The following is a 25,171-nucleotide window of genomic DNA, read 5'->3' as shown; positions in this document are numbered from 1 at the left end:
TCCTGGATCCCATGGGAATTCCTGGGAAAATTTCGTTTGCTTTTCTGGACTTTTTGTTTGTTTTGGTTTGCAAAGCTGAGAAAAAGGGCATAAGTAATTTGTTTTTATCCATAATTTCTGGGCTAGAGGAAGAAGATTCCTCTAAAGTGGATAATTTTGCTCATCTATGGCCTAAAAAACGGAACCCACTCTTCCCATCCAGTACCTCTCAAAGTAAATTAGCCCCACTCAGAAACTTAGCATCTGCTTCTTCTCCCGGTTATACATTCACAAATGGATCTGTTTCTCCCTTGCAAGCTGTTTCCCTGGCGACAAAGCCACCCTTCCATGATCAGAGCACTGTGTCACTTTTGAAGTTTGACTTTCTGAGAAGGCCTGCTCGCTTGGGGAGATGAAGAAAACAACATCCAAACACAAACATTTCAGACACCCGAGTGGGGCTTTACAAACGGGAACGCCATTGAGGTGGCTTGTCCGTGGATGGCGTGTCGGCGGCGTCATCGCCGCCCTCCCTCGCCGACAGGCGAAGACCATGGGCTCTTGAAGAAGCTATCCTTGTAGCAGAGAACAGATGAGAGTGATGCTCCGACTAGATAAATTACCATATACATTCTGGGAAGCGGCGGATAGAGAAGTAGAGATGGCAGCTGGCAGCCTCGCCAAGCGAGCTCACCTGGGGATCGGTCCATCTTGCTCATCTCTAGGCCGAAGTGGCAGTGTCGGCTACAGCGCAGACGCATCACAGGAACGCAGGCTTTCCTCCCTCTGTGCACAGCGAGAGGTCTCAGCTGATCCTCAGATCGGCTTTTCACTTATTATTATTATTCTTGGTGTTATTATTATCATTTAGCCCTGGTGACTCCCCCCCTAGCCTGTGACCACAGTCAGAACCTCACTCTGCTGTGGGTTGCACAACTGCCGCTCCACAGTCCCTCCCCCTCCGCAATCCTCCGCCAGCCCCCTCTGTAACCGCAGAGCTGTGGGCCTGGGTGGAGTATTTGGGGTAGGAAAGTGGGGCAGAGTAAACAAGAAAGGTACCTTCTTCCTGATGAGCCGAGGGACCTATAGAAACTGGGGAGACATGCTGAGATTTCCCCCCTGAATGAGCTTATAGTGAGGGGGGTTGGAACATACCAGAGAAGAGCAGACACAGTAACAGAGGGAGCGTTGTCATCGTGAGCTTGCTTTCACGATCTCCAGGTGCATGTTAGGCTGTCCTCCTGGGAAGACCGTCCCCAGGAGCACGGGCTCGCTCTTAGGAGCACGGAGGGGCGGCTGGACCCACTTGCTCCTCCTTCAGACGGGTGTGTTTTGGGAGCATCCTGGCGGCATCCAGCGTGGTGGGAGGTTTCAGAGGAATTAAGTGAAAAAGGCATGTTCTGCAACATAAGGGATTTAAAGCTTTGGCGAAGTCAGTGTTGATTCCAGGAAGCGGAAGGAGAAAGTTTTATAAAGACCTTTTCTTATAAAGGAACTTTTAAATACCCCTTTTTTTAGGGGGTGAGGGGCTTCATCTAGGGAACTTCATACTGTTTATGTTTCTTAGGTTAGATACAGAGTAAGTTTTAAGGCAGTTTTCTGTAAAGATTTATCAAACACTTGTTGGTTTAAGATTGGTGTTTCGGGAAGAGAAGCATGGAATTCAGACACAAGGCACAGAGGTCTTGCTGCCAAGTGCGTGGAGTGTGGGGGCAGATCTGTCACGCGCTCAGGGTCTTCCCCTCTTGCAGTGACACCTTGCTGAGGACATGGGGCGGAGGTCTGGCCCCTTTGGCTGGATGCGGGATGCTCTCGTGATGATACCCACTCCCGAGCTCTCTACACAGTCAGCCAGGCTCCATGGGGTTCACATGCGGTTCAGCGTCTCCCTCTGCTCAGTCCTGCTTCTGCCTCATCGCTCTCATGGGTGTGGATCCCTCATAAATAATTGATACCCTGAACTTTATCTCAGGATCTGTTTCTGAAGAACCCAACCTGCAACCCCTGGTTATTTATGACCTTACAAATAATCCAAGAGGCGAGGTTATCCTATGGGAATAGCTGATGATGGGTAACAGGAGAGGAATGCTATAACATTTGGATAAGAGGGAGAAAAATCAACTATAGGCTCCTGCTGGCTCTGGACTGCTTTGTTGAGCACACCCGAGACCCCAGGGGTTAGAAGATGACAGGCAAAGGGAACTAGAGTGAGTGGGAGAGTGTAAGGAAAGTGGCCTGGCTAGAAGGGGGTGGGTGCATGTCAGAGAAAATCAGAAATTGAAATGTTCTTAATTCACTTATGACCAGACCTCACTGTAGACAAGAGAGACACCTCAAAGTAAACTTTTATTTCTCTCTCATATTATTTAAAAAAAAGTTCAGAGGTTGTCGGCCCAGACCTTGATTGGGGGCTCCTCCTACCAATTCATGAATCATTCTATCATTTTCAGAGTGAAGCTTAAAAGGTCTCATATGGGTCTCATGTGGTTCTTATCAGGGTCTTTTATGGCTGCTAGAGATCTATCCATCACATCCACATTCCAGACAGAAGGATGAAAAATGAGACAAAGAAGGGCATGTCACACAATTTTAAGGAGCCTTACTTTTAATTACATCTCACTGATCATAGATTAATCACATGGCCATACCTATAGGTAAGGGAGGCTGAAGAATTTAACATTTAAACTAGGCAGCTACATACACAGGTAAAAATAATTCTTTTTATCACAATTGAAGAATATATTACCGTATTTTCCTTCAGATGATGGAAACAAATGAGAGAAAATAATAAAAATCCTAAAATGTAGTGTCTTGAAAATAATGGTGGCAGTAAAACATTTTAGAAATTATGAAGAAGAAGAATTATTTGACATATGAGTGGAAAATGATAGAAGATTTTGGACGTATTCAATTGAATGATTGATAATACTTATCAAGATAATACTTATCTAACTTTTGTTTTTTACGGTCACAAAATTATTCTTAGAATATTTATGACCTAGTATCATAGCAATTTTGAAACGTATAATATTGTTTTTAATCACAGTGCTGTGCGTTAGGTCTGCATAACTTACTCATCTTCTAGTTTCAAGTTTGTAAGGTGTCTGCATAACTTATTCATCTCATAGTTTCGTTTGTAACTTTTAATGACATCTCCCCAGTTCCTCCACCCCTATTCCCTGAATATTGAGCTCTTTCTGTGGACCAGAAACTATGTCAAATGCTTTACATCTGTCATATTGTTGAATGGAGCCTATGCAGTAGACGTTCTAAACAATCTATTATAGATGAGGAAATGGGGATTTTGAGAAAGGAAGAAACTGATCAAAGTCATACAGCTCACAAATGGCAGAGCCGGGCTTTAAACCCCTACTGGACAAGCCCCCCAGCCTGGCCACTTGCTCTCTGGCGCTCAGATCAAACATCAGAGAGGAGAGCTGGGGCCGGGGAGAGATGGCTGCGATGGAGGTGTCAGTGGGGGTTGAAACCGTGAGAGCCGAGGGCAGCCTCTGGATGGAGATAGTTAGGCAGAGGCAAGAGGAAGCGTTGAGTCTCTGGGCTCTTTCTTCTGGAGGAGGAGATGCAGAGGAGAGACGGGATGAACCAGGTGAGGAGGGCTCCGAGAGACCCAGAGGAAGACTTCTTTGACCGTGAAAAGAGCCAACAATGTCTATAACTCAGACGTTCAGAAAAAAGTCAAAGATCTGAGCAGTAAGAGGCCACTCATTCTTTAGAAGTGTTGGAAATGGGATGTGAGAATGGGTGGAGGAAGGTTGGAAAAAATGGATTAACTATTTAAAATCTATGTGCTGTGTTTAGTCGCTCAGTTGTGTCTGACTCTTTGCCTCCCCATGGACTGTAGCCCACCAGATTCCACTGTCCATGGGATTCTCCAGGCAGAAATATTGGAGTGGGTTGCCATGCCCTCCTCCAGGGGATCTTCCCAACCCAGGGATGGAACCCAAATCTCCCACATTGCAGGCAGATTCTTTACCATCTGAGCCACCAGGGTTTAAATTCTACATGGTTATTCTATTGTTAGCAATGGTTGATTGTAACTGTGACTATTTATGGATTGCTTAGGCCATGCTGAATGCTGTTCTAAGGGTTTATGTGCATCCCGTGGGGTAACTACTCTGATTATTCCCATTTTGCAGATGAGATAATTGAGTCATCTGTGTAAAGCCACACACAGTTATTTAGTGGCAGAGTTCTGACCCAAGCCCCGCAGTCTGGCTGCTGAGCTCATGGTTAAGAGTCTGGAAAAGCCAAGTTTCCTTAAAAAGTAATGAGTTGGCAAGAGTCCACAGAGGTTTTATTTTCTGAGATAAAAATCCTACACCCATTTTCATAGGAATTGTTAAGGGTACTTAGTGATTATTCATTCTTCTTTCCCTAAAAATCTGTTTTGAAGAGGAATCCATTTTGTTTGATTTTTTCCTATGTCAGTTTTTAAAGAAAAAATAGTTAAAAAAATTTAAAGTGAAATTTGAAAATATTAATTTTTTTGCATTTTTTATGGTAAGCTTGTTGAGAGCCTTGAAATGATACCTTATGGTCCTTAGTAAATGTCTCCAGAAAGAAAGAGGGCATTCTCTTTTTACAGCAAAACATTTTAATAACTATGCACTGGAATAATGATTTTTTTGTGTGTCTCAGATTCCTTAATGCCTACAGACTGTTCAGCTGAATGTCATTAGAACCTCTAGAACTTATTTTTGCATAGTTTGAAGGCTCACTTATCGCCTACACAGTCACATGTTGATCTGAAAAAAATCTCTATATATACATGCAACTGCATACCATGCACATGGGCAGCCTGTTGGGACCTAAGGCTTACAGAAGACAGCCTTACAGCATCTTTAACTTTTCAGGTAACCGGATTTATTCATGTCAATATGTGTTTTCAAAATACTGACAAGTGATTCTTAAAATATTTCTACCAGGAACCCTATAGTTTGATTTTAGAATAAAATAGTACGATGGTATTTAAAACCAGAAAAACTCTTGAAAAGTGTTTCTGGTTAGAATCTGCTGGTTATAAGAATAGGCAGATTTGAAGGGAGTAGATTTGCCTTTCCATGCAGACTTATCAGTGAGCAAAATCATTAGTGGGAAGAGAGTTTCACTGTCTATACAGATGTAAAAATCTAAAGGCAAGAAAAAATAGTAAAGGTTGATCAGAGGAAAAAAAAAAGAACTCAAAATACTGATTTTAAAGAAAAGCACTTAGGATTATGTATTCAGTAATAGTATATTTTTTGAAATCTTAAAATGATTACAGAACTGACATTTCTTGCTTTTAAATGTATACTTAATGTTAGATTGCTAGTTACTTTGGGCACGCCTACAGGTACAACAACTGATCATTTCTGAGAGTTTATCATATGGTGGAAATGTCTCATGTATCATTTCATTTAAGTATCCCAAATCCCTGTGCATTTAGGTAATCTAGTTTCCTTATGGAAATGAGGGAGCCATTGCAAATTTTTAATAGTCTCTTTATTTTAATTTTTGGACAAATTTGAAAAGTAGGTACAGTGTTCTTTTTTTGGGGTAAATAGTTGCTATTTCAGTTTCCTTTTCATGATGAATAAGGTACTTTGAAATGATCTATTTTATTAACTTGAGATTTTTCCTTCTTGCCGTCTGTGTAGTACTTCATTGCACACAGAGAAGACACTTAAGAAATACATTTTCCTTGTATTATCTCCTGTGTTGCCTCTTAACATCCCACTTTTGAAATGCTAGCCATTTCTGACCTAGGAAGCATTCTATTATATAATGTGATGTAGTCAGACAAGTGACAGTGGAAGGTTAAATTACAGTAGCTCCTGTCTTACCTCTAATGAGGTCAGTCATGGGGAGAAAAGCTTTGCTTTTGATTTTCTATTTCTTTACTCTTGACCCCTAACACCTTTGTTTCTGACCTTTTCTTTTCTGTAGGGTAGGCATGCACTATTAATTAATTCATCCAACAAACAAACATTTAGTGTCTACTCAAGGTTAAGTACCAGGGATGCAGTTGTGATTAAAAAAGCCATCATTAGTCACTGTCTTCATAGAAGACTACTCGGCAGTGTTGGTCCCAGGACACGTCCCATCCTGGGGGAATATATTGGCTACTGTAGCCATCAGCTGGTTTTTGCCTCTGTGGAAATTATGGTGTCAAACCTAAAATCAAAAGGAAAGATCATCCCCATGTGCTTTGATTCACTGGCATCTTTTCAGCCAATTACTCTGCATATGCACTTTCATTCAGGACAAACCTTCTTTCCAAGTTGTGATTGATTCTGTAGGAGAAGGAGCTTTGAATATTGGGTCTATTAACGTTCTCCTGGAGTGTTCTGTAACTCGTGGTAAATCCAGTCTTCAACAATTGTGGGCAAGTCAGAGGGTTTGTAAAAGTTATTTAGGATGACAGTGACAAGGATGAAGATGATTAAAATATGCCTTCCTGTTTTGGAGTGAACACATTAAGGGGAAAACAGAGGGCACTGCAAGAAAACACAGGAATATTCTGAGACTGTATCCACTAGAGATTTTTGTTAAACCTTATACATTTCATCTGTCCTAGAAAGAAAGAGAGAAATTAACATTTATGGTGTGGTTGCTTTGTGTGGGGCCAAACATTGGGTCTTATATGTCATGAGACACATGAAATATGTCTTTAATTTTCATATTCATACCCTCTGAGATTTGGATGCCTTTATTATGCCCATTGTATAGATGGAGAAACACAAGTTCTTGGAATTAAAGTAACTAACATGTTTTCATTGGCTAATAATTAGTAGATTTATGATTGGAATCTGATTCCACGTTTCATTGTTTCCATTAGCGGAATTAATACATTGATGGTATAGACCATAAACCAGGGCCCCCACATTACTTTAGATATTATCGAAAATATTATTTATTAGAAGAATTAATATATTGAAGGTATAAAACATTGGAGATCACACATATATTTTTTGAAGATAGATATTGTTTATAAATATAAGGAAATACTTATCATAAACAGATTTAATCATTCAACAATATTTTTCTGAGTCTGTGCTGCACTATACATATTGAAATTTAGATAGCTTTAGCATTTGTACCAATACAATTTGACTTTTTGCTGTTATCTCATTTCCAATTTAAAGTTATGTGTGTTGCAAAATAATGATGCATTCCTTTTATATAGAACTACATAGGAACAGTAAGAGAATAACAGTGATGAAAGGTTGAAAAGTCAGTGTGTAGCCAGCCACATTTTGGGAATGAATAATGGAGGCTTGGAGAAAATGTTCATCTGAGCCCAATTCTCTTGAATGTTGTTAAAAACAAAATCTTTGCTGGCTACTGTTTCCTGAACCTGTCTTATCACTTTTCTGTAAATGAGTATTTCTAAGCTAAGGCTAGCAGAGGCAGTTAGCAAATAAGAGTCCATGTGAACCTGGGTTCTAGCCAGGCAGACCAGGATTAAAATCTGATTGCATCTTATGCTGGTTAAGCAAGTAATTCAATCTCCCTGAGTCTCATTTTTCTTACTCATCTAATGGACATCATAATTCTCTTGCTGGCTTGTTGTGAGAAACTTAAGAGATGATCTATATTAAGCACCAAGAATAGCATCACATAAAACTCGTTAAGTGGTGTATTTATACATAGTATATGTAGGATACAATCTGTTCCGTGAGGAGTGGGTGGAGCGTGTGGGGTGGCCAGGATGACAGGCCACGGCAGCCAAGACTGGGAAGAATGATCTAGACCAGAGAAGCTTCTCCATTTCCTCCAAGAACCCCGGTCCCTCACACACCCTTTGGATCTGATTCCTTCCATACATTCTTAAAACATTCACAGCTTTGGCACTGGGTGTTGCTGTTTTTATATCTGATCTATCTTCAAAGAAGCAAAATTATACAGTGATTAAATCACTCTTATTTCTCCATGGCCCTCTGCCACTGTGTTGCCGGAAGGGGGCGCCCTTCCAGGGCATGAGAGTGGGCTCTTGTCTAAACACAGAAATGAACTGTCCCAGGAGACACACGCGCTGACAAAGCAAGAGATACTATTGGGAAGGGGCGCCCGGGCGGAGAGCAGCAGGGTCAGAGAACCCAGGAGAACGGCGTTAGTTAGTTTCCAGGTTACGGGGTTAGTTTCTAGGTTGTCTCTGGCCAGTCATCTCGCCTGGCCCGTATTTGGTCTGACTCAGGGTCCTTCCTGGTGGCGTGTCTCTCAGCCAAGATGGAAATCAGTGCAAGGGATTCTGGGAGGTTGGTAGGCCATATTATGGGCTAGGGTCTCCTCCCTCCTTTTTGCCCCTCCCAGATTACCCTGGTTACTGTTCTGTAGCCGCAGCGTGTTCTTTATCAGGATACCTGCTGATGGGAAGCAACTCAGGGAAACGGTTTTCACAGTGCTTGGCCAAGGCAGGTGATTTCGGTGAATGGTTCCCTAACAGCTGTGTATTCCTTGAACACAGACGTCTCTCTTGCCCTCTCTGAAACCTCCATACAGCTCTCATGAATGCACATGGTCATTCATTTATTTAATGGACATTTATCGAGCCTCCACTATGTGATAGTTCCTACATTAGATGCTGGGGATACAGCAGAGAAGAAAATAGAAATTTCCCAGTGTTCTAGTGCTTTCATTCCAATTAGGGAACCAGGTATTAAAGAATTCACTATACATATAACCATATCATTTTTTTAAAGTCTTTATTGAATTTGTTGCAATATTGCTTCTGTCTTACGTTTTGGTTCTTTGGCTGTGAGGTATGTGGGATTTTAGCTCCCCCACCAGGGATCAAAGCTGCACCCCCTGAACTGGAAGGCAAAGTCTTAACCATTGGACTTCCAGGGAAGTCTGGCTATATATTAATATTAGTAGTAGCACCTGCTGTGAAGAAGTGCAATAGAAGCTCCTGCTATGAAGAGCTTGATCTGTTTGATCACTTACATGTTTCCTAGCAAACTTTTCTGGATATGTCTGTTTTTTTCTCAAATTTGTTTCTTGTGTCAGGAAGAGAGACTATTTGTTTTATACGGTTTGTTTTAAAAGCAATACCTTAAGAGTCTTTTGGCTGGAAGGTACTGCAGTAATATCTGTGTAGTAAGAAGTGGGAAGGATGCCCTACTTCAGCCATCAGTAATGCCAGATTTTAAAGAGAATTTTGGATTGTATTTGCTGGTTGCAAACTTCAACAAACTTTATTTCTTTTGGGAATAGATTATTCAGAAGAACAGTTTGTGTTCTTTAGTAGGAGAGACATCATTAAAACTCTATGTTTGTGAAATGCTTTGTGGTCTTAGGCAGACCCTAGGTGACCTTCTTATGTCTAGAAAAAAGTAGTTGTGATTGGAGGCTAGACTCTCCCCTCCTCCCAGCCTTGATCCTGTGTCAGTAATTCACTTGGTCTTCATCATCCACAACAGAGGCCTATTTTTTGATGAGGTGCCATCACTTTCTATTCCACTGAGAATGGTTTCTATGGAAATTGTTCTAAATACATGTGCTCTGGGAGGCTGTATGTAGCTACTAGCCAGATGACTGAAGCATGCTACTATAATGCATGGCTATTATGCTTTTTTTAAGTAAAAATTATGTCTTCTATCAATAGAAGAAAAACTCTATAACACCAACAGTTATTAATAAAACAAGGGAAAGGGAATGATTAAAGGAAAGTTCCCAATAAGACACAGAGAAAAATAACAAAATAGTGGATTAATTTTATTGGTTCTCATGTTGTAAAATAACTCAGGGAAAAATTCAAATAGGGCAAAGGATAGGGGATAACATATTTCCTCTCCCAAATATGATCATACCAATATGTCTAAATATTGCTTTCTGCTTGGGAGAGGGAATGAGAAAAAGGAAAGATCAGAGGGGAAATGACAGAATGAGACTTTGGAAAAGAGCTTCCTGATTGTTTGAATTCATGTGGAATAAACTTATGAACCATTGACAAAGGACAGAACGTGGAGATGAGTGTGGTCTCTAGGATTTGTTAAGGCTACCCTATTCAGTAGGGATTAGGAATTAAGATTTTTATATATATGTGGTATATACATATATGATGATATATATATATTATATACATACATGTGTTTATAGGAAAATAATGGACTAATGTCATTGTTTCTCATGTTTCAAAATGACTCAAGGAAAATCACGTACATATACAGGGTTGGCCAAAAGGTTCCTTCCATAAGATGCTATGGAAAAACCCAAATGAACCTTTTGGTCAACCCAATATATACATTTTTATATACATAAATCTTTGTTCCTATTCCCTACTGGATAACATCAAAACACCTTAATTCAAGATGTCTGATGATCTACAGAGAAGAGGAGAGATGAATCTGAATGTAGAAAGTAGACTAGTGGTTACTTGAGGGTGGGGGGGGGGTGTGAGGAATGGGGAATTATTGCTCAATCAGAATAGAACATCAGTTTGACAAAATGAAAAAAGTTCTGTGGATGATTAGTAGTGATGGTTGCACAGTAATGTAAGTGTCCTTAATGTGCTCACTAAACTGTACACTTTGTAAAGGTTAAAATGGTATATTAAAAAAAGATCTCTGATGATCCACGTTGAACCTATGTTTGTAGCCTTATTTGTCTTTATTCCGATATAAGCTATTTACCAGTCTTCCCTGGTGACTCAAAGGGAAAAAAATCTGCTGCAGTGCAGGAGACCTGGGTTCCACTGAGTAACAATAGTATTCACGGGAGTAGCACACATTATTTGCCCGGCACAGAGCTTTACATGTTGAATTTAATCAGTACTGTCCTGTGAGCCCTGTGAAATATGCCCTATTCTGGTCCATGTTTCACTGGTGGAGGACTGAGCTTTTGAGAGGTCCTGTTACCACCCCACCCAGGGCCCTCCAGCCAGTGGGTTATCTGACTCCTCGGCCCCGTGCCTTGCAGCCCACGCTGCGGCTTTCCCTCAAAGCTCAGTTGGTAAAGAATCCACCTACAATGCAGGAGACCCTGGTTTGATTCCTGGCTCCAACTCCTGGGTCGGGAAGATCCCCTGGAGAAGGGATAGACTACCCACTCCAGTATTCTTGCCTGGAGAATTCCAGGGACTGTGTAGTCTGTGGGGTCGCAGAGAGTCGGACACGACTGAGTGACTTTCACTGCTGCTCACCGCTGGTCTGATAGGGGCCTTTGCTCAAGCTTTTCTCTCTGCCTGAAATAAGGGCTATTCTGCTTCATCTTCAGAGGTCTCACTCCCCTACTCTGCCAAGTGAAAATGTTAGTCACTCAGTCACGTCTGACTCTCTGCAACCCCATGAACTGTAGCCCTCCAGGCTCCTCTGTCCATGGAATTCTCCAGGCAAGAATACTGGAGTGGGTAGCAATGCCCTCCTCCAGGAGATCTTCCTGACCCAGGGATCAAACCTGGGTCTCTCTCAGTTTACCATCTGAGCCACAAGGAAAGCTCCAGTTCTTCCAAGTCCAGCCTGAACATTTCTTTGTCCTTGAACTACTTACTCCAGATGACTGTGATCTCACCACCCTCCAAAGGTTCCTCTAAATCTTTGCTACTCATAGTGTCACAGACTAGGAAGTAGGCCCCACTCGGAGCTCGTTGGAAATGTCAGATCTGGGGCCACACCTCAGACCTCCTCAGTCAGAAACTGCATTAAAAATATTTTATGAAATATAGCTGATTTACAATGTTGTGTTAATTTTTGTTGTACAACAAAGTGATTCAGTTATATGTATATCTACATTCTTTTTCAGATTCTTTTCCATTGTGGCTTATCACAGGATATTTAAGAAACTGCATTTTAACATGATCTTCAAGTGATTTATGTATCAACTTTGAGAACTGAAGTATGGGATTTTTTTCTTTTCTTTTTCACTTTGCATCTTTCTATTCGTACAACTGTTTTATATTCTCAATTGGACTGTAGGCTCTTTGAGGGCAAGAGGGCAGTATAGTCTCTTGAGTATCCATAAATATACCTTGCATAGAAAAAGGCACATAATTTATTTTCTGATGTCATACAGTATTCACATTAAAATTTTAGATCATTAAAGAAACTGTATGGTACTAAACATAACTGTCTGTATGTGCAATTTGGACAATTGTTGGACAAAAGATACAAACAAATCAAATAACCCAACTACCATTTCTGAAGAGCTGAGAGCAAAAAACCTGGGTGTCAGGAGCAAAAGCAGAGTACTGCACATACCTCCTACATGCAACACCATCAGTTCAGTTCAGTTCAGTTCAGTTGTTTAGTCAGGTCTGACTCTTTGCGACCCCATGGACTGCAGCATGCCAGGCCTCTCTGTCCATCACCAACACCCGGAGTTTACTTAAACTCATGTCCATCTCATTGGTGATGCCATCCAACCATCTCATCCTCTGTCGGCCCCTTCTCCTCCCGCCTTCAATCTTTCCTGGCATCAGGGTCTTTTCCAATGAGTCAGCTCTTCACATCAGGTGGCCAAAGTATTGGAGTTTCAGCTTCAGCATCAGTCCTTCCAATGAATATTCAGAACTGATTTACTTAGGATGGACTGGTTGGACCTCCTTGCAGTGCAAGGGCTCTCAAGAGTCTTCTCCAGCACCACAGTTCAAAAGCATCAATTCTTTGGCACTCAGCTTTCTTTATAGTCCAACTCTCACATCCATACATGACTACTGTAGAAACCATAGCCTTGACTAGACAGTCGACCTTTGTTGGACCTTTTGAGGGAGGTCGCCATCATCTTCATTGCCGTGTGCTATAGTTTGGCCTCCAGTCAAACAACAGGGAGGGAACACAGCCCCACCCATCAACAGAAAATTGGATTAAAGATTTACTGAGCATGGCACTGCCCATCAGAACAAGACCCAATTTCCCCCACAGGCAGTCTCTCCCATCAGGAAGCTTCCATAAGTCTCTTATCCTTATTCATCAGAGGGTAGACAGATTGAAAACCACAATCACAGAAAACTAACCAATCTGATCTCATGGACCACAGCCTTGTCTAACTCAATGAAACTATGAGCCACGCCAAGTAGGGGCACCCAAGACAGACGGGTCATGGTGGAGAGTTCTGACAAAACGTGGTCCACTGGAGAAGGGAATGGCAAACCACGTCAGTATTCTTGCCTTGAGAACCCCGTGAACAGTAGGAAAAGGCAACACCACCAGAGTGGTGGGCAAACCACCTAAGCCAGCCCTCTGGCCCAATCCCTGGACACAGCCGTACCCTCTCCCAGTTTGAGGAAGCTCACCCCTCAGGAAGAGAGCAACATAGGAACTTGTCATTTGCTCTCCTCCCCACCGCTGCAGCAGGGGCCCCGATAAAGCCTTGCCTGAAAAAAAAGTACTAGGTTATTTGGAGTAGTTTTCCTCAGTGTGCTAACAGCATCACTTTCGACAATTGTTTTACTTGTAGTGCTACCACAAATTCGGGCTTCTGATAAGCAGGGAAAATGTTAAGTGGTATAATCTAGGTCCCTAAAATAACTCCTTCATTCCTTCCCAGAGCTTTTGGTCTATAACCAGCTCTTGCAACAGAACAACTTTCATCGCCAAAGCACAAATACAGATATTACAGATTTGGAGAAAAATCAATACTCAGAAAATAGAAGTACAAAAACGGAAAACGCCAATCAGTTCCACATGTAAAGTTTTGAAGTTTTCTGCAGTCGGGACACTCACTGTCTTCCAGGAACCTTGGAATGTTGTTTTGACAAATTTTTGATTCCAAGCTCTATTTGAGAGCAAATTTGGTTAATAGCAAGACTTCCGTCACTACTGATGCTGGTACGGTATTGCTCACTACGTACATGCCAAGGACCAGGAATTAAAGCTACTGATTTTATGAAGGAATCGCTGTGTGTTTTCTCGTTCTTTATTTAGACCCCGTGTTTGCGTGTATTTGTGCCTCTAAATGTTCTCAGTGAGTGTGACCAACTGATTGCTGAGATTGTCAGCTGTGAGGGCCCTTCAATCAGCTTCTTGTAGCTGTACAATCTGGCTCCTCTGTTCTTTTTGCAGAATGTTTAATTGGACTATGTGCATGAAAAGAAAAGGGAAATGCGTATAGGTGGCAATTCTTTTTTTTTTTTTTACTTCTGCTGGCTCCATTTCAGCAGTCAATCTGACCTCTCCTGAAGTTCCAAATCTAAACACTGTCTGAACATGAATCTGCCCTTTGGAGCTGACAAAACTCCCTCTGCTCAGGGAGGAGTCCACGTTACCTCTTTTTAGAATTCTTTTCTCCCCGCGAGTGTGTGTGTGTTGTTTCAGGGAGCGGCTCCCTTCCCACCTCACTCGTTGGTTTGCTCACTCCCTTATGGGATGAATCAATGCTTCCAGAAACCCAGGGGCTTCCGAGGGACCGCGGGAGCAATTACTTCCAAATGAACTCGTGCGTCTTAGCAGGGAGCGTGCAGACCACACCCCAGGTAAAAGGAAGGCTTTCCTTCCTGCTGTCGAGAACTTTGAAAGGCTGTGCACTCTGGTGTTTGCTGCAGGAGGGTTTGTGAGAGAGATGCCCGGGTATAGATAAATTTGACTATGTCAAAATGAAATGTTTTAGGCAGTTAGTGGAAAGGATGAGCAGATAGAGCAAAGCTGCTTGCTGGCAACCGAAGAAGATGCTGAGGATGGTCCTTGGTGCAGTGTGAGCCCTGACACCCTGTCTTTTCTCTTCTCAACAAGAGGCTAGTGGCCATCTGTGAGTGTGGGTGTCAAGATCAGAAGAAGAGAACGTTTAGGGAAAGAGAAGGAAGGAAGGCATTGCAACTGGAAGCTGAGCAAAGAAATAGTCAGCCTGCATGGCATGAAGCAAACAGTTTCTTAAATTATTAGTCGGCTGGCCGGTGAGAAGGTGACCATCTCAGAGTTTCAAGTGCTTGAAACCATATTTAGGGAAAGCTTTTCATCCTTTCAGCTCTAATTTCTATTATTAAACGAGTTTCCCAAGGATAAGAACTGAGATGTGTTTTTAAACAACGCTGACAAAGGAAAGTGTTAATTGGCATTTAACCAGTGCAATGATATTAACATGCATCTGTTTCTGCTTTGTGTGGAAAATGATTTTTCATCACCATAGCGATTCATTTCTGGGCTCTTTGGAACTTGGCCACGGTATGCAGTAAACAGCAAAAATTTTCTTTTTCTTTCCTGAATAAGGGATTCAGCAGTCAACCAGCCTGTTGTATAGAGTAGCTAGTGTAATTTCAAATCCTTTCCAACTAAATTCTGTGCAAAAACTCTGTGCATCCTTGGTAGGAATAAGAAGATGGTACGGAAATGTGATGAAAAAAGCCACATGCCAACATTGTACTCCCAGCTTAAAAGCAAATACCAAACCATTGCCCCTTTTTGAGGTCGATCTGAGGTTAAATGTGTGGACAGGAATTTATCTGTGCTCTTCTGACAGTAACCTAGGAAGATGAATAAGCCTTTAGTACTATTGGATTTTCCATTTTTAATGTTATTCTTGATGATATTATGTATTGGTTCAACTAAAAATTCTCAAAAAATGTTCTCTTTACCTGGTGAAAAAATTTTATGTAGGCTAGGGCTATTTGTAGGAAAATACAGCAATAAAGTAGATGGAAACAATTTTACTTATTTTCAGTTGCTTTCATTGTCAACATATGGTTACTTTTAGAAATTCCTTTGAGGTCATCATTCTAAAAGCACACCTTCTTCATCGAAGCATTCATGTTTATTGTACTACGTTTCCATTTTATTCACTAAAATTGTAGCTATTAACCTTTAAAAAGTCAATAGTTTATGATGCATCAGTAGTGACGTTCTATTTGTATTTTGGGAACTTATGTAGCAAGGCTTTGGGTGAAGTAAATTTTTGTCATTGTATGTGCTTTAGAAAGTAAAACCACTTATTGTTAATAAAGTTGATACATATTTTGTAACCACAGGGAAGTGAATTGAAGTCTTTCATACATTAGTGTTTAAATTTCATCTAGATAGAACCTAAAGTAGACCTGTAATCATTCTGTGGGGAGATGAGAACAGGCCTACAGAGCCTGAGGACAAAGTCAGTTTCACCTCTTATTTGACTCTTAAAGGACTGTCTTTATTTCTTACCCAAATGAAATTCTGTGATAAATTATCTGAGCTACCCTCAGTGATTTGCTTGCTAAAGCCTCTCTCCATCTATCATGATATTGATGAGATTAGTCATGTAAAGAAAGCTTCCTAGAAAAAAAATCCCTCTGGGAAGTGTCTTGTATTGTGTATCACTGATAAAGGCTACTGGACTCCCTGAATCTCACGAGGGATCTCATGTCTCTTCCTACAAAGGAAAGCATTGCTTTATTATTTTTTAGGTGATAAGCTACAAACCGGGAACTGTGACCTGACTGCCATGGGGGAATAATAATTATTTTTAAAGGCAGAAAATAATAGTGAAAAATGAAAGTTGGCTCAGAAGGATTTGCTGTGTAATTTTCACGCCCTAAGGAATATGCTTTGTTTCTAGAAGGCAGAGCTGTCTTAGTTTTCTGGTTTGCTGTTCAGTCGCTAAATTGTGTCCGACTCTTTGTGACCCCATGGACTGCAGACGCCAGGCTGCCCTGTCCTTCACCAACTCCTGGAGCTTACTCAAACTCATGTCCATTGAGTCAGTGATGCCTTCCAAACGTCTCATTCTCTGTCACCCCCTTCTTTTGCCCTCAATCTTTCCCAGCATCAGGGTCTTTCCCAGTGAATTGGCTCTTTGCATCAGGTGCTTCAGCTTCAGCATCAGTCCTTCCAGTGACTATTCAGGGTTAGTTTCCTTTAGGATTGACTGGTTTGATCTCCTTGCAGTCCAAGGGACTCTCAAGAGTCTTCTCCAACACCACAGTTTGAAAGCATCGATGCTTTGGCACTCAGCTCTCTTTGTGGTCCAACTTTCACATCCACTGGAAAAACCATAGATGTGGCTATATGGACCTTTGTGGGTAATGTGATGTCTCTGCTTTTTAATACACTGTCTAGGTTTGTCATAGCTTTTCTTCCAAGGAGCAAGCGTCTTTTAATTTCATGGCTGCAGTCACTGTCTGCAGTGATTTTGGAGCCCAGGAAAATGGTTACCAGAAAGTTATATCCTGCAGTAAGTGGTCCCGAGTTAGTTCGTTAGACCATCTATAACTTGGTGAAATCTCCTGCAAGGATATCTGGTTCTCTTTATTTTATTTGTGTTCACACACAGAATATCTGATTAACAGTCTGCTGTCCCGAGTGTCAGCTGTTGCTGGCGGCACTTGAGCCTTGCCTCATGCACCGTTTCCATACTGCCTGCTCCAGCCCGGCCCTGCAGTCCCAGTGTGGCTTTTGTTGACACGACTACAGTCTTGTCGGCATTCTTGTCTCCCAGTTCCTTGACCTTCACAGGCTCGGTGCCCTTCCTGTTTTTCCATCTCAAATACTCAGGCTCAACTCCATTGATTGGTTATTTTCTGATGATAAGCTACAACCTGGGAATTGTGACCTGACTGCTCTGGAGGAATAATGACAGTTATTTTGAAAGGCAGAAAATAATATTGAAAAATGATAGTTGGCTCAGAAGGGTTAGTCTGTGTATTTTTTTATTCCTTAAGGAATATGCATTGTTTCTAAAAACCCTAATCCTAGCTGTACCTGGTTATAAGCCTGGAACTATTATGCTAGACTTAATACTACTGAATCTCAAACTCTCTTTTGCATCCTATCTTGTGACACCACACCATTCTCCCAAACACCTACCAGGCTTTCAAATCTGATTTCTCAGCTGTAGAGCCTGCTAGTCTCTTAGTGTGAGGTCCCCCTTCTTCCCTGTCTACTCCCTGGCTGACCTTTTGCTTTGCTTTCATCGGTACCCTCAATTTCCTGACACACGCAACATTCTTCTGCCAGAACCACCTCTGAACATCAGTTCTATAAATGCTGCAATTCACTTTCTCTGTTCCTGTGATAGGCAGTTGAGCATTCCTGGAGAGATTATCCAACAGCCAAGCAAATTGCTTTCACGACAAATTCTTGGATTTACATTTGGGCTGGACTCTCACAATAGCCTGTCGATCCTTTTATTATTTATGGTCTGGTCTCTTTCTTATTGCTGTCAGTGATGTTCCAGGCTTATTTTTCTCTTAAAATCTAATGTCACCTTTACAAGTTCTTCTTCAGCTACTGCACCACTTAATGGCAGAGCCTGAATGCTTTAACCTTGGACCTCTTTTTTCCTGTTTGTGCCCAAATCCCTGGTGATCTCATTTGGTCTCATGGTTTTCAAAGCCATGTATAGGTTAACAACCCTAATCATTTTATCTCCAGCACAGACTCTGCTCTGAACTTTTCTCCTATCCCCACATTTCCTCTTGGATGTATTTTTTTGTCATATCAAATTTGATCTTTATTCTCAAACCAGTTCCACCTCTTATTTGCCTCGCTTCTATGAAGAATATCACATATCTTTCAGTTATTCAGGTCAAAAACTTTGTATGTCTTGACTCTTGTCTGCCTCTTGCATCTCACATCTAATTTTTCAGCAAATTCTAAGTTTTTCCTTTAAATTATAGCCAACCCAAGTTTTACCTATCATTTTTTCTCCTGTGGATTATTATACTAGTCTTCATAGCACTTAGCTCAGTTGAAAATTTCTACCTTTTTCTTATTTATTTTGCTTCCTGTCTCCCTCCCACTAGAATGGGTAGAGGTTTTGTTCATATTGCCAAGCCCTAAAATAAAGCCTAGCACCTGGTGGGCATTTAATAAATCTTGTTAAGTAAATGAAAGTATTATAGAAGGCAATGTAATCAAGTGAGGTTTGGTTTTAGTAGGAGTGTAGAAGGACTGATGGTCCCATAAAAGGACAAAGATGTAGGTGGGTGACTAAAAGCTGTGATGAGGGGTTTGGAGGTTCTCTTCCGTTTGCTTCAATTATCTCAGTGAAATGGGAAACAGAGTTTTTAGCTCAGAGTGAGAATGAGGAAGAGGCTGCAGGTGTTTGCAGAAAGCAGAGAAGATGCGAGCTTTCTATGTGTGTGGGAGAGTAAATGGGCTCTGAATCTATCAATGTATAGTATGATTCCACATAATATCTGGTATCTGTTTTTCTCTTACAGATAGAGAAAAGCAGGGCAGGAACAGAGACGCAGGTGTAGAGAACAGACATATGCATATGGGGGGAAGAGTTGGGTGAGATGAATTGGGAGATTAGGATCGTCATATATACACTGTGTACATGTGTGCTCAGTCGTGTCCGACTCTTTGTGACCCCGTGGATTGTAGCCTGCTAGGCTCCTCTGTCCAAGGGATTTTCCAGGCAAGAATACTGGAGTGGGTTGCTATTTCCTCCAGCGGATCTTCCTGACCCAGGGATCAAACCCATGTCTCCTGCATCTCCTGCATTGGCAGTTGGATTTTTTACCACCGAGACACCTGGGAAGCCTGCATATATACACTACGCTGGGTAACATAGATAGCTAGTGGGAACGTGCTATAGAGCATAGGAAGCTCAGCTGGGTGCTCTGTGATGACCTAGAGGAGTGGGATCGGGGGTGGAGTGTGAAGGCGGTCAGAGAGGGAGCGGACATATGTATGCATGTAGCTGATTCACTTTGTTGTGCAGTAGAAATGGACAGAACATTGTAAAGCAATCATAGTCTAATAAAGAATATAGTATGATTATAGAGTAGTGTGGAAGGACCTACGTGAGGCTCAGAGCCATGAATCTTGAGTGAAACCAGCAAGCATGGTCCTGTAACTTTTTCCCCAGCTGCATTTACCTCTGTGGTGCCAGAGTAGAGTTGGTAGGGGTTAGATTCAGTGAGTACCATGATTTACCCAAAGGGGATGATGACATGAGAGAAGGCAAGACATTGGAGGGGTGTCCACAGGAGTAGATGTATCAGACATTGAAACTGGCTAAAAAAGGGAGTCTGGGCAAACTTACTGCTGGGAGGATCAGTAGACTTCCGTTTTGGTGGGTTCCCAGAAATGCTGGAGTTAGAGAACCAGAGGAATGATGCGGAAAGAAAAGAAGTGTTGGTCAGAGAAGGAAAACACTCCAAAATTATGGAAGGGTTGTGGCTGTTGGTTGTTGCCAGGGATGTGAAGGGCCAAGAAGAGCAGAGGTCAGTGACATATGCTACTAGAAAAATTACCCGTGAGACATAGTGTTAGAAGGAGTGGAATTAACACTAGAACTAAATCTTCAAAGAAAGAAGGGGTTGACTTGGTTGTGGGCAGATGACTGCGACAAGGAGAGGTAGGTAGTGAAGGGCGTTAACTGGTGCGTGGCAGGAGCTTGGAACTTGGAGGTTTGTAGGGGTGAGGGAGGAAGAGAATGGTCTGGAAGCTGTAAGAGAACAAGGAGGCCACTTACCCTACTTCTAGACCTAGCATGAGAGCAAGCAGTCACTGAGAACTTCCCGGGAAGCAGAGTGGTTAGAGCTGCAACAGGCGAAGAGGAGGTTCAGGATATGCGGGGCCGTGTGACGACTGCCTGAATTCCAGACAGTGGAGGATGAGAAGTTGCCAAGAGCTGGATAAGTGTGTGTTTCTGAAACTCTGCCTCTGTACACTGGTGCCAAACAGAAATGTAGAGACAGGGCTTTGGATGAAGGAGAAAGAATAGCTTTTATGCTTCGTCAGGCAAAGGGGGCCACAGTGGGCCAGTGCCCACACAGTTGTGCGTCCCTCCCTGGAGAGGGTCACGAGGAGTCCGTGTTCAAGGAGCAGGGCGTGGCCAGCTCCTGGACATTCTTCTAATCGGTTGGTGGTGAGGTAATTAGGAGTCCACATCATTAACCTTCTGGTTTCAACCGGTCTGCGGTCTATGTGCTTGTAGGCAGCATACAATTAACTTCTACCACCTGGTGAGGGTTTCAGTATCTGCAAAACAGCTCAAAGAACATGGCTCAGAATATTATCTATAGTCCTTGAGGAAGAACTAAATGTCTTTGACTTTGTTTATTGGCTAAGCTATTATTATTTTGTCTTGCTTGACTGTGTTCCTTTTGTCTGCATTTTCTAGTTTCTCTGATTAAATTTATTCTTTGACTAGTTTTTCTACAGACAAAAGGCAGGTGGAGGGCATGAGTGGGGGGGTCTATTCTGGGAAGGCCTCAGAGGATTGTGCTCTGTTATAAGAAAGGAGCAAAACTAGGGGTGTACCTGGCACACAGGGATACAGGGATGGCTGGGTTTCTTGAGGGGCTGACGTGATTGGGGTTAAAGGGCATGTTGAGATAAGGCATACAGTGATGGCATGGCTAGAAGGGAGAGGAGCATGGGAGGGCATGCTGGGACCATTGCATTTCTTATGACGAGCAGGGAGGGGGCAACATGGTAGTGTCCACCTTGACTAGATGGGGCTGATTGCATCACAAATGTAGTTTAGATGCAAAATGAGTCCTGTCATTTTCCAGCTTCTCCCAGTGCCCCACAGTGGGATCTTTTCTGTATCTTCATTCATTTTCTCTGTTCACAGAGGAGGCTATATTCTTTCTGTTGTTTACTTTTATTTATTTATATTTTGGCCTTACTGTGAGGCATGTGGGATCTTAATTGATCTTCCAGGAATTGAACCTGTGTCCCCTGCAATGGAAGGGTGGAGTCTTAACATTTGGGCCATCAGGGAAGTCTCTGTTGCTTTGGTTTTTCCCCCAAGTCTACAGACGTCTTCATGTCTGTCCCATAATAGACCAACAGAAGCATCCCTTTGACCAGACTTCCCTCTCTAACTTCTCTCTATTTCTCTTCCTACATCCCACTTCTTCAAAGAGAAATCTCCAGTACCATCTTCTCTTGCCATCTTTCCATTCACTCCTCCATCTGTCACTCTTGGATTTCTGTCTTGATCACCAGGCTTCAGTCTTCAGGCTTGCCATCTTTCCATTCACTCCTCCATCTGTCACTCTTGGATTTCTGTCTTGATCACCAGGCTTGGGTCTTTTAAGACCAGCATCACCCATCTGACATTGTGACGTGATGATGTCATTCCCAATCACTTGGTTCTCATTGTAATTAGGGCAAAGCCCAGGCTTGATCCACACACACTGTTGTTTTCCATGCCTTCACTTATCTGGTTTCCTCAGCATGGGAGAGCCTTCTCTTCCTCTCCACCAGGACTTCAGTTCCAGGTGCTGCCTTTTATGGAGCTTCCCAAATTGGGTAGGCACCCAACCATCATTGCTTTTCCCTTCCTATGCTGTGCATACCATTCTCCTACTTGTGAGAGACCTATTGACTGTTCCCTGTTTGCTGTTGTATCTCTAGCTCCTGAGTGCCCGCCACATGGCAAATACTTAACAAAATAATTCTTGAATGAATAAAGAATGAATGAAAGAGGAGGTATACCCTTGAGAAGAGGCATTGGTATATTGATAGCCAGGAAAGTACATTTTCAATTTTCCATTCACATTTTAGCCTTCTCATTAATGATGTATGTCCAAAGTTTCACACACGGTTGGTGATTATGAGTCAACTTGAACCTGCTAACTCAGGGTTAAACGGGTGAAAGTCCGTGACCTCTGTGAGGTCATCACAAACACAGCATCCGGTCTGTGTTGAAACTGACATTCCTCCCTGTTAACTTGTAGCATTCCAGCAGCTCAACTTGTCAACCTACTCTTCTGTTGCCGTGTCCTACAGTAAGATCTTCCTGGGGTTGTTTTTCTTTCACTGAAAAATATTTTCATAAAAAAAAATTGATCAGATACATGATGAATAGTTTAATAGCTGTTCTCTTTGGCAACCATACACATGATCAAAGGACGGTAGGCAGTTTATCAAAATAAACAAGATAAATATCATAATATGTAGAGAGTAAAGTCAAGATAAACCTTTGATAAGGCTGAAAGTCTAATTTATTACATGTCTCATAGGTCTCTTCTGGTGATTCTGAAGCTAAACCTCTGATCTTCACATTTGTCCCCACTGTCAGAAGACTGCCAACCCACTCCCAGTTGGGTGACACCTCTAAATACATTGTTAAAATTCCTGAGGAACCAAGTGATAAGACTCCAGAAACTGTAAATAGGGTAGGATTATTTTTATTATTTTTATGTCAAGTAATTAACATTAAAGTATCCATAATAATGACATGAAAAGCTGTATGAATGTTTATTTTCTCTACTTAAAGTGAGATAACTGGGAAATCTAAAAGTGGCTAAAAATATAATTATGTAATAGGTACTTCAGTGTTATCAAATCTCAGGTTTTCTACAACAAGTTGTTCTTAACCCTTTTGATTTGACATGCTGTTTTTTGATGTTCACATGATACACTATGCCTCCTGGCACCTCCCATCCCAGATGTATCTTAAAATAAAATAAAAAAACCAAAATTTTTTGCAAAGTTTGAATTTATCTTTAAAGGCTATTAGATAAAGAGTGAGGTGCTATTTTATGTGTAATAGATTAACAATGTTAAAAATATAATATTCGATGTTTAGGGCACTTGTAGACCTATTGGCGTGCTCACACTTTGCTGCTAGTTTTGTGAATTTGTACAATTTTGGTTGGAAAACCCTTATCCACATCATATAACTTTTCATAACCTTTTAATTATCTAACTGTAAATGTATACCAGAGAAATAGTACAGAAGAAAAAAAATATTATGTAGGAAAATAATTAGGGAAAAATGAAAAGAGCCTAATATCTAACAATCAGAGAAAATCAAAGCATCTGATAGCATCACCTTGACAAAGTTATAATTATAATGATTATTTAATTTTATGGAACATGTTAATCTTATCATGTTAAATGATACAATAGATTATAAAATTGTATTTATACCCAATTATACTTATCTAAAGTGAGACCAAGGCTGAAAGTGATGTTAAACAAAAAACTAAAAATTGCTTGTGTGAAAATAATGACTTTTTGGGTAAAAACTTTTTCTCTTTAATATGTATTTTAATACTGTCCTCTTATAAAAAAATGTTACTGGGTGAATTTTGTGGTATTTTGGGGCCAACTTTGTAGGAAATAAAATTATCTGATTCTCCTTGTCTATATGAAAACATCTTATCTAGTAAGCAGTGATATATCCATGAACCTGGGACTTATTTCAAAAACTATGGTGAGAACGAATTATTTTAGAGAAATTCTGAAAGCTACATAAGACACTTCTGGGAATTTTCTCTCTAACAGTACTCAAGCACATACAATATATTCAAGGGATCCTTTGTGATTAGGTGCTCTGAGCTACTGAGACTATAGACATATGAATCAATCTTGGCTGCAGATCTCCGAAGCTTCCTAAGCTAATGATATTCATCTGCAGATGGCAATGGTACCTGCACAACCACATCTTTAAAAGAGTAAACATTCTTCTTCCTTTTTAAAAAATGGTTCAATAGTATAATACAGCAGGGTAAATAATCCTTCTTTCTTTGTATATTTAAAAACTATTTACTTGAACACATGCTGTGTCCTTGGTGCTGTGGATTCTGGATGAATAAAGTCAACTCATAAGTTATTTGTTATTGGAAAGACAGACAATGAAAATAGTGAAAAGCATATAATAAAACCTCGGGTGGTAAGAGATGCTGTAAAAAATACATCAGAATAAACAAATAGAGAATGTTGGACTGTGGGAGCAGGGAGTTATTGTAGACCATTAATAACATTTTCAAAAATGAGTTCAGTTTTGCCAGCTCTTTAGTTATTCTGTTCTCTTTCCATCATAAGCAATCTGTGTTTGAATCCTTCAATTTTTAATTTAAGCTTCCTTCTAATTTGGGCTTTGTTACTATATGTGATATGTTAGTCGCTCAGTCGTGTCCAACCCTTTGCAACCTCATGGACTGTAGCCTACCAGGCTCCTCTGTCCATGGAATTCTCCAGGCAAGAATACTGGAGTGGGTTGCCCTTCCCTTCTCCAGAGGCTCTTCCCGACCTAGGGATTGAATCCGGGTTTCCTGCATTGCAGGAAGATTCTTTACCATCTGAGACACAAGGGCTCTTGTTACTACATAGTGTTGTAAATTTATATGTGAAATGACCACTCTCAGAAGAATCCAAATCAGAGGCGAAGTATGTTGACTATGTCATCATCAGCTGAAAAGTGTGGTCTGGTGGTATGAATTTGACTCCTAGTGCATCAATGATTTGATTATTGTATCTTCACTCACACATAACATAATACATATTAGCAAACATTAAATTGATGACCATAGTTGACATTTAGTTTATTTTAGCTTATTTAGTATCTTTATCTTTCTATTTTGAAATAATGTTATACT

The 25,171-nt window shown here is 41.2% G+C and overlaps 1 protein-coding gene across 15 annotated transcripts in view; it reads left to right on the top strand.

Moving 5' to 3' along the window:
• LOC122696903 (muscular LMNA interacting protein) overlaps positions 1 to 25,171 on the top strand; it is a 286,820-nt gene that overhangs the window by 118,000 nt on the left and 143,649 nt on the right. For 5 of the 15 annotated variants that reach the window (XM_043907067.1, XM_043907069.1, XM_043907068.1 and 2 more), the window contains exons 1-2: positions 14,229 to 14,389; positions 22,808 to 22,963. The exons of 1 other annotated variant lie outside the window; for it this stretch is intronic. In XM_043907067.1, coding sequence (XP_043763002.1) covers positions 14,291 to 14,389; positions 22,808 to 22,963 — 255 coding nt within the window. In that variant the 5' untranslated portion in view covers positions 14,229 to 14,290. Of the gene's footprint in view, positions 1 to 14,227; positions 14,390 to 22,807; positions 22,964 to 25,171 lie in introns of those variants that run through there. 9 more of the 15 variants (XM_043907074.1, XM_043907072.1, XM_043907073.1 and 6 more) reach the window with 4 other exon arrangements.

Source organism: Cervus elaphus, chromosome 7 (genome assembly GCF_910594005.1).
Source record: "Cervus elaphus chromosome 7, mCerEla1.1, whole genome shotgun sequence".
NCBI lineage: Eukaryota > Metazoa > Chordata > Mammalia > Artiodactyla > Cervidae > Cervus > Cervus elaphus.
Note: the sequence above shows the minus strand (reverse complement) of the source record. Positions and strands in the feature narration are given on the sequence as shown.